Source organism: Lutzomyia longipalpis, chromosome 2 (assembly GCF_024334085.1).
Source record: "Lutzomyia longipalpis isolate SR_M1_2022 chromosome 2, ASM2433408v1".
NCBI lineage: Eukaryota > Metazoa > Arthropoda > Insecta > Diptera > Psychodidae > Lutzomyia > Lutzomyia longipalpis.
Genome location: NC_074708.1, coordinates 22,880,283 through 22,890,566, shown reverse-complemented (window position 1 = coordinate 22,890,566; position 10,284 = coordinate 22,880,283). Strand labels below are relative to the sequence as shown.

Genomic DNA, 10,284 nt, shown 5'->3' with positions numbered 1-10,284 from the left:
GAAAATAAAATAATATTGTGCACATTGTGGTTTTTCTATCTATGGATAAATATAATATTGATACAAAAATGAGACACATATGGATGAAATAAAAAATAGGTAGGTAGGTATTATTTTTTTTAACTTTAAGTTGATGCACACCGTGTCCCTAAGAAATTGTCGAGAAACTCAGAAAATGTACAGCACGAGTGTAGCGAGAATTTTTTTTGTTTATGGGATTTTTTTTATTTTAAGAACGCAAAAAATTAAACTTTTTTACCGTCAGTTTCATTAAAATTTTGTGATTTTTGACATTTTTTATAAAATTCAACGTTCTCTGACGTTTCTTTTCTAACGTTTGAATTTTATTTTCAAACATTTAATATATTAGCTCTTAGATTTAAACAACTAATAATAACTACCTATACCTACTTATTTTACATACTTTTCAAATAACTATTGTATATAACTTGTCTGTAGCCTTATATTAGATCCCTTGAGGAAAATTCTTTCTCATTTTTTTTTAATTTAATTTTGCAACAGTTTTTTTGGGACATGGTGCTTTGCGAAGGAGCGAGGTAAAAATAAAACAGTTCCATGCATTTTCTTTGCGGTTATTGTTCAAGATTTAATGTACAGTGCATATTGCAAAATTGAAATGCTGCCAAGTGTGATGTTTCTTCGTCAGATTATTCCTTCTGCTATCTTTTTTTCCAGCCTCTTTTCATGCCCACCAATAGCAGGGAAGAAAAAATGAATCAATTTCAAAATGAATCAATGAACAAAAAAATATGATTTATTTTTAAAACACGAGAGCCACAGACAATGAGAAAGAAAATTAACATTTCCCATCGCTTTTCCTATTTGTGTGCGTTATCTGTGTGATGGGTATATGGATGGATGGTTCTTGAAAAAAATGAACATAAATGTTGTTTTTGCCCCGGTTTTGTTAAACTTTTGGTGAAACGAGCTTAAAGGCTTAAGTTTTCAGCAACCCAAATGAGGTATTTTGGGGCATAAATGAACTCTGATTTCCTCTCTAACTTGCTTTACATACCCTTTTATGGTTTTTACGCTTAAATAATATGCACTAATGAGCTGTATTAAGAAACTTTAGAAAAAAAAACAAAATGGCCGCCAGGAGCTTCAAATTCTTCTAATTTAAAATTAATTTAATGTATTTGGCGAAATTTTAACACAATTTCTTATAGAGAAAAGAAGACCACATAAATTGGAAAATCTATTTTCCTTTATAGACATTTAATTTAAGCTTTGTGCCATTGAAACCGCGGACCCCCTTCCTTGCTCAATGAGCCTTATTCTTCTATTCGCACCCGATTAAGATGAAATTAATTTTCCCTTTAATTTTCCCATTGCACACACACACCTGAATAGGTATGCCCATTGACCACAAACGATGTGGCTTTCGGGACATTTTTATGGTTTTTTTTTTTATTTGGGCAAAGTGATTCTCACCCTGTGAGACAAACCCACATTTAGGACTTGCCCTGACACGCTCGTATAGCCACACTTCTGGAGCCCTCTGACCGCCTCTTGTGGCCACAATGCCTCGTGGTGGGAATTCTGCGGGGGCGGCCTACAAAAATCAGAATGCAAATTTAGGCAATTAAAGGGAGTTCTCACAAAAGAAAGGGAAAGACGACCGAGCCCCCATGACCACAGAAGTAATTCAATTAGCATTAAAATAAATTATCTGCTGGAGATCTTTAAGATCTTAAAGAGTGTCTTTAAGCATATATTTGAAATTTAATATGTCTATGAGAAGGTTGAAAACCGCAGTTTTAACCAAAATTCTCCAAATTGATTTCTTTTTTTTTTTGAGTTTAAAAAAAAAAAAAGAAAATTGCGATAAGACTCAACATTTAAGTTCTTACATTATTGGATCAACCGAAAATAAGGAAAAAATGCAAATGTGTCCCTATTCACCCCAACTAAAAAAAAACCTAAACCGCGATTTTTCCTCTGCTTATTTTTACATTTTTGCCTCCTTTTTTTCCTTTTAATTTTCTCCGCTGAAATGGAGTTTTCCAGCTATTCCTGTAGCTGCCTGGGGACCCGTGAGAGCTGAAAATGCACATTCCGGAAAGACTTCGAAGTTTTCCCACGAAAATCTGTTGCAATTTTTTAACGGTTATTTGAAATTCAAATTTTAGTTTGTATTTTTTTTTTCATCCAAAAAACAATTTTCGGTTTATTGACAATTTTTTTCGCTTTTTTGGTGCTTCTCGATTACTTTTTTTACCGGAAACGCGTTTCAGAAGGAAAAGTTGGGAAAAACACCGACCGGTAACTTTGAAAGGTTTTGATCGTCTATTAAATTATCAGTTATTGCATAATGTTGTAACTTTGAAAGGTTTGAATCGTTAACAAGAAATGAGAAATCCGATATATTTATCTCTTTTACTCTTTATAATTCTGGTGGACGATAGATAAAGTAGCAAACGTAAACAAACGATGGCAGCCGGACCGATTGCAGAGCGAAATCAAGGTAATTTTCACAGAAATAAGCAATTTTATTGTGTAAAAATGATTCGAAATGAGGGAAAAACTTTCCTTTTCCATCATTCAATTGAAATTGCTCATTTAGTATTGTTCTTTGCATGGAATTAACCAATGTTTTTGCAATGATAACCTCACTTTCTCTTTGCAGATGCAACGATTTACGTCGGAGGTTTGGACGATAAAGTCTCGGAATCCCTGCTGTGGGAGCTGTTTGTCCAGGCAGGACCTGTGGGTAAGTTTCCTCATGATCTTGCAAGTTACTTTGCCGCTATTCTAACTTTTTTTTTGGGGTTCCAGTAAATGTCCATATGCCAAAGGACCGAGTAACTCAGATGCATCAGGGCTATGGATTTGTGGAGTTTCTTGGTGAGGAGGATGCTGACTATGGCATAAAAATCATGAATATGATTAAATTGTACGGGAAGCCCATCCGAGTGAACAAAGCATCGGCTCATCAGAAGAATCTCGATGTAGGAGCCAATATTTTCATTGGAAATCTCGATACGGAAGTTGATGAGAAGCTCCTGTACGACACATTCTCCGCATTTGGAGTAATTCTGCAGACTCCAAAGATTATGCGTGATCCAGAGACGGGGAATTCCAAGGGCTTTGCATTTATTAACTTTGCCAGCTTCGAGGCATCTGATGCTGCGATGGATGCCATGAATGGGCAGTACCTCTGCAATCGCCCCATTTCCGTGTCTTATGCATTCAAGAAGGATTCCAAAGGGGAGCGACACGGATCAGCTGCTGAACGTCTTCTGGCTGCTCAGAATCCCCTTTCACACGCCGATCGTCCACATCAGCTCTTTGCGGACGCACCAGTGCCGCCGATGATGCCAATGGGACCCGGAATGATGGGAGCAATGATTCCCCCGCCTCTGATTGCACCGCCCCCACCACCGGTGCCGCCACCAAATGCTCCATTCCCATCGAGTGTTCCTCCACCACCTTTGCCCCCCATGCAGCCGCCTATTCCGCCTTCACAGCCACCACTTCCGCCTACCCCGATGGGAGTTCCACCGGCACCGCGGATGATGCCACAGCAGCCACCATGGGCACAAAATCCAGCACCAGGAACAGGCTTTCCCGGTGGGGCATTTCCGCCTGCTCCGCCTCCACCAGGGCCTGCTCCTCCGCCACCGCCGAATTTTCCCCGAATGCCGCCTCCACCTCAAACCAATCTTCCCAGGCCACCATTTCCTCCAAGGGGCTTGCCGCCCCCGCCTCCAGCCAATTTCAGCAGCGATACATTCAATACTTTTTAATTATAACCATCTTTTAATTTAATAAAGGATTTCGCGTCTAATTTTCCCAATTTTCATGCATTTTTAGCAATTTTTTTTAATTTGGCGCCCTTAATTCTAGTTCCAAAAAACGCCACTGCTTTTTGGCACATTTCACCGCTATCCGTCTCCCTCACACGATCTCTTTTTCGCAATTTTCTCGCGTTTTTCGTCAATTTTTCCAACCGGAAGTAGTTTTTTGTGACCAGAAATTGACGCCGCGTCAATTGACAAAAAAATTCTGACATATTTTTAAAAAATCCATTTCTGGGAAGAAAAAGTCGTAAGAAAGTATAAAACAAAACTGCCGGCGGCCAAAGGCTCCCCGGAAAACCCCCAGAACACGCGTCCCCTACCCCCACAAACCCCCTGTGACAGGAAAACTCTGAAAATTGCGTAAGAGTGAAGAAAATGGAATTTTCCACAGCCGCCAAAACTCTTTCAGCGTAGTACACCATTGAAACATGCGCTCTTTATCACGGCCCAAAGAACGCGTGGATTCTAAAATAAATTTTGCGACATTTTGTATGACATTTTAGCTGTGATTCTTTCGAAGAAAAGAATAGCACAGCTTCTGTGTCCACTCTAAAACTCAAGGTCGTCGGATCGGGCTCAAACTTGGTATGAGCACGAATTAGGGTCCCCACATTCCAAAAAACGTATGCGCCGAAAAACTTTTCCGGCCGTCCGGCCGTCCGGCCGTCCGGCCGTCCGTCCGGCCGTAGTTTGAAGCTCAATTACAAGAGAACGGTAATAGATAGAGACTTGCGGTCACCGGCAAAGTTCAATTATCGACTGGAAGTCGTCCAACTATGATATCAAATTCGACCCCCCACCCCTGCATCCGCCATTTTGAATTTTTTTCAATTTTGTTTTCGCTATATCTCAGCCTCTATTATAGCTAGAGGTCTGAAATTTTAATATGTTGTAGGGGCCCTTAAGACCTTTTCAACGATACCCCATTTCCAAAAATCGGACAAGCGGTTTAGCAAATATAGACTTTTATCGAAAGTCGGCCATAACTCCTAAACCGGTTGACCGATTTTAACCAAACCGGTTTTGAATGAAAGATCTCAAAAAGGTCTACAATTATCTATACATAGGAAGTTTCAAAAGTTACCGCTAGAGGGCCTACAATCAAAAACCAAAGTTTCGATGAGTTTTCGACCAGTTTTCGATTAATATCTCAAAAACTGGACGATAGATTTCGATTAAATTTTAGTATGTTATAGGTGATAGGTACACCTTTTAATAAAAAAAAAATAAAAAAAATTTATGTCGCGGTTTCAGAGATATAGACCAAAACAGGTTTCCATATGTACCGATTGTTGTAATATTGCCTTATATCGGCTTAACGGTACTTGATAGAGGCTGTTCGCGAAATTCCCCGAATTATACGCGATAAATTACACTTTATTACGGAGCAGGCACGTTTGCATCCGTATTCCTTGCCTTCCAAAACCGATCTGTCATTTTTGCCGCCAAATCATTCTTTTTTCCCTACATTCTCTATTTTCACCACACGAATTCACCACTTCGAGTGCGCGCCAAATTCAAATATTATTTTATTTCATAAGTTTTCCGAACAGTCCCCTCTTTGAGCGGAAGCATACCGCTGAGCATCAAACATCTCTTCTTTTCGATTTCCACAAAAAATGGAAAGATTTGGCGGTCCTGCTTTACTACTTATGATCTCCTTTCGATAGCTCGACTTATTCATTGTGTAGCGTCCTTCTCAACTGTTTCCTTTGTCAAACGCTACTATCCCTAGCTGACAAAAAATTCCTCTGCAACTGCTATTACCTCATAGTTCCTGTTGACACTCTACAACTAAATTCTTCAACTTCCAGCTACTATTGAGTTCCGCTTCCATTAATGTTACTGCTTCTCGACAACTTCCAGCTGTCGAATTTCTAATTCGTAATTTATCCACTATGTCTCGATGTATTCAGCTCAATGGACATTACTGACTCCACGAGCTCTAATATGTATCTTTTACCCTTAGAAATCCTCTAGAACCTCAATTTATAGATCTACCTCATGTAATTATTGTCAAATTCTCTAGCGATAGCCACAGTTACGCTATTGTCAATCTTATCCACTGCGTACTTGATATCATCTACAAGGGCTGCCACTGTAACGCCAGTGCCAACCATACTTAGAATTCTTTGACATCCTCTTCTACACGTTTGACGCTATGCTAAACTTCAGGCTTCACTTCCCAACCTGCAAGATCTTCTTACTGCAACATTATTTGGAGCGATCCCGCCGAATCGCTACTCGGGAGGTCTACTCACCGACCCTTAACATCTTCCTAAAGGCTTCATATGAATCGCAGCATACTTCACCATCGGATTTATTTTCTAAAAACATCAGCCTACGAATGCAAATCTGCTTAATTGCCTTACACGCCTCCTGTCTGAACCCTACGGGAAATCTTGCAACTCATGTCACAAATGCTACTTCCATCCGGATCTGTGACTTAACACCTTGTCATTTAATTACCTTCAACTACGGTTTTCTTCACTGAATGTTTCTTATTATTAGAACGCAGTTGATAAGGGAGTTCGTCACTACAGATTCTCGTTCATTTTCCAATTATACGAATGCTTCTTACGATCAACGAGATGCTAATTCTGCCTTTGTAACTTGTCTTTACCTTTGCCTCTTTTTAGATTTGCTTCGACACCAATATCGGCCATTCCGTTCAATCTGAACTCGCTGAATATGTATATAATTAACTCGAGCAATGCTATAATCGACTGATTCCTTCTTCCGATCAGAACATAAATTCTGCTGACATTCGCACTTCTACAATCACCGGACTTCCTGACTGCGTCAGCCAAATTCGGTGAGGCAAACGCTACCACAACTTCTGACAAGAATTCTTGATCACGTGAGCAACTCGTATCACGTCCACTTTAAAGAAAGGTGACACTGCTTAAACTTGATCAACCCTATCCAGGAATTCATTAAGTTCATAGCTTTCTCATTTCGATGGTAGAACATTCAAATGACTATAACAGCTCTCATTCTTCTACTGCGGCTTCATTCCTTTCTCCGAATACCTCTATTAATTGCTACAACTCCTCCAATAACAGTTCACACTGCGTCTCTACTGGCTAAAGCTTATTCATAACACGATCATCAGCTGTTCTCAGACAACCTGGAGAGCTTCATCTCCTCATTAGACAGACAATGGAGATTTTCGTATATCCACCCGGAACATCACATTCCTATTCTATTCTAACCCGTGGGGCTTTTGAGATTAATCAAGAATCACCCCTGGCACGTACGACTCTTCCAAGCACTTTATCCCTTTCGTACTGCCATTATCCAGTTCCTTTAGTGAATCAACATCTACGTATGTATCCTTGATGACCGTCCCTTGTCCCCCCGTGGGCGCATCTGCATATCCCTTTGCGACACTCCTTACTTCTCCCTCGTTGGGAACTTGTCCTCAATGAAACTTTCATCAGGACATTTTCAAAACAACACCATCGACCTTAAACTTAATAGTCACTCGTGACATTAGATCTCTAATCGTCGATTGCGAGGCTGATCAAGTCAGAGTATGAGCCAGAAAGTGCAGAACCTGAACCTTGTTTGCGAAATCTTATGCAGACGGGACACCTTAAACATCTGCACTCGTTCAACAATCAACATATATCGAGTGTATCCTTCTCTGGATCATATGTCTTTCAATAGAACACGACTAATATGCTCTTTTTATTTCGGACACCACGATGCAGTACTTTTACTATAATTTACCTTCTTGGTTTCCATGAAAAGTAACACTCTCTGTTTGGCCAATGCTTCGACTCTTTCATTCGATTCTGAATTCAATCTATCCTTTAATGTGCCAAATGTCCCCTCATGCAGTTAGTAGACTGCAAGAGCACTTGAAAACCCGAAGGATATCTATTAAACCTTTGACGAGTGAGCTTCGAGGCCCACATGAAACCTTCACAACGACCAACCTATGATCGCTGTTTTCAGCTACAACTTATGGTCAGTACTAAGACCAATCAACTTGATGTACCAAACTGCAATGGCACTGAAACGATCCTCTTGGCTAGCACAGAGACCCTCTATTGCTCTGAAACGAAGCCACTTTTCCATACGTTCTTTCAAACCGACGTTCAATCAGTTGTCCATTTTCTTGATTTGAAAGGAAACACTAAACAAATAAGTTTCCAAGGAAACTTCATGACCTTTAAACTCTTTCCCAGTCCCACAGGACACGTTGTGGCCAGTACATAGGCCCTCAAATATATTGCTGAAGGTATTATGAATAAAAAACGAAAGCCCTCAATAATCCATCATTGAGAAAGCAATTTCCCAAAGAAATACGATGACCAGCAATTAAGTCCTTTATATTTCCATAATGAATAAATGTGTTCTCAAAGGAAACATCCTGCTCAGCACGACGCCCTTTAAATGTCCGGAACTACGGACAGATTGTACGGTTAGCAATAAACCACCTTAAATGTTCAACACTATTAACATTTCGCTCCCGAAGGAACTATTTGTATGCTTCGTAGACCTTCGAATAATCTTTTTTCAACATCAAAGACTAGTCGAAACCTTCAACCTTCGTAGGACATATTATGGCCAGCGCTTAGGCCTGTTGATGTCCAGCATCGATGACAGTTTGTTCCCGGAGGAACTGGTTTGGCCTGCACCATAGCCTTTAAAAATGTCCAGAACTGAGGACAGTCTATTCAGACCCTTGTTTTTTTTTTTTTTTTTTTTTTTTTTTAAACCCTTTTTGGCCTGCACGTTGGCCCCATGAGTTTGTCCAGCACTTAGGACAAACTATTATAACCTTTATTGGCCTGCACGTTGGCCCCATGAGTTTGTCCAGTACTTAGGACAAACTATTATAACCTTTATTGGCCTGCACGTTGGCCCCATGAGTTTGTCCAGCACTTAGGACAAACTATTATAACCTTTATTGGCCTGCACGTTGGCCTTAGGACAATTCTTGGAAGAGTAAATCTCATTTTATTTATAGTTAGTACCTTAGCAGGCACTCAATAACCTTCAAAACATGATTTTTCATTCATTTTAATAAAGCACAAAAATTAATAAATAATTTTACGATCGCCTTTTTATAAATTATGAGAAATTGAATTTTAATTTTCTCAAGTTACCTTTCCTTTCACCTTTCCTTTCTATATGCAATTAATAATAAATGCATCTAAATTATTTCAACATTTGTGCCTAAATTAAGGCATCCTTTCCAATAATTCAAACTCTGGCTGTAAAATCGGTTATTTTACACAATTTTTACTTTACTTTTTATGGGTGACGTCCCCTATTAATTTTTTACTTCACTGACAAAAAAAGTGAAGTCCCCTATTTTGTTTCTCCGTGTCAAATTTGCAACATAAATTGCTGCCAAATTTGTCACTTTGGAGTCTTTTACTCCTAATTGTACTCACAGATTTACCATATCACTCTCCGGGAGTGACACACTTCCTTATTTGCGGCCCCACAGCCGCTCCGAGGACCCATTGTGGAATTTTTCTTCTTGGAATCGAACTGCAATTCTACGAATCATGAGGACGCCATTTGATTTTTCTTAATCAAAATTTCTTCCTCAATTCTCCCCCCAATTGCAGCCGATTCCAAGCACCATCACTTCACTGCACTTCCATAGGTCCTGGTTCTTGCGAAGGACCATAAATGTTCGCGAAATTCCCCGAATTATACGCGATAAATTACACTTTATTACGGAGCAGGCACGTTTGCATCCGTATTCCTTGCCTTCCAAAACCGATCTGTCATTTTTGCCGCCAAATCATTCTTTTTTCCCTACATTCTCTATTTTCACCACACGAATTCACCACTTCGAGTGCGCGCCAAATTCAAATATTATTTTATTTCATAAGTTTTCCGAACAGAGGCTTTTCAATTGAAGTTTCATCAGGTATAGTGGGTATGACCTATCAGATTTTACTAATTTCAAAATTCAAAATGGCTGCCTTCTGCCTTTTTGCTACATCAACAATTACTTTCACCTATTCACATATATTTTAAACAAACTAATTGGCGCCCCGCGAAGCGGGGCGCCCTTTTTATACATAAAAAATATAAAAATATAAAAATATATAAACCTATAAATATACATATATAAGTACAATGATGGTCCAGCAGAGTAAAGGGAATGTACTGGTAAGTTTCACTTACGGGCTGTGATTCTTCCTTCAGATGACAGTCCAAGTGTGGTGAAAATTGAGGTGGATAAATTTTTTGGAATGGCTTTCTCACGCAACGAATCACAGCCAACGCGCATGAGTAAGCCTTTCCCCAGAATTTACACGCGTTGGCTGTGATTCGATGCGTGAGAAAGCCATTCCAAAAAATTTATCCACCTCAATTTTCACCACACTTGGACTGTCATCTGAAGGAAGAATCACAGCCCGTAAGTGAAACTTACCAGTACATTCCCTTTACTCTGCTGGACCATCATTGTACTTATATATGTATA

At 39.5% G+C, this 10,284-nt stretch overlaps 1 protein-coding gene across 1 annotated transcript; it reads left to right on the top strand.

Annotated features, from left to right (window-relative positions):
- The first annotated feature begins 2,420 nt into the window (after positions 1-2,420).
- On the top strand, positions 2,421-3,811 carry LOC129789713 (splicing factor 3B subunit 4). The gene is made up of 3 exons (XM_055826727.1): positions 2,421-2,488; positions 2,651-2,734; positions 2,800-3,811. The coding sequence occupies exons 1-3, from the start codon at positions 2,455-2,457 to the stop codon at positions 3,768-3,770; spliced, it is 1,089 nt and encodes a 362-aa protein (XP_055682702.1). The 5' UTR covers positions 2,421-2,454; the 3' UTR covers positions 3,771-3,811.
- Positions 3,812-10,284: the final 6,473 nt, after the last annotated feature.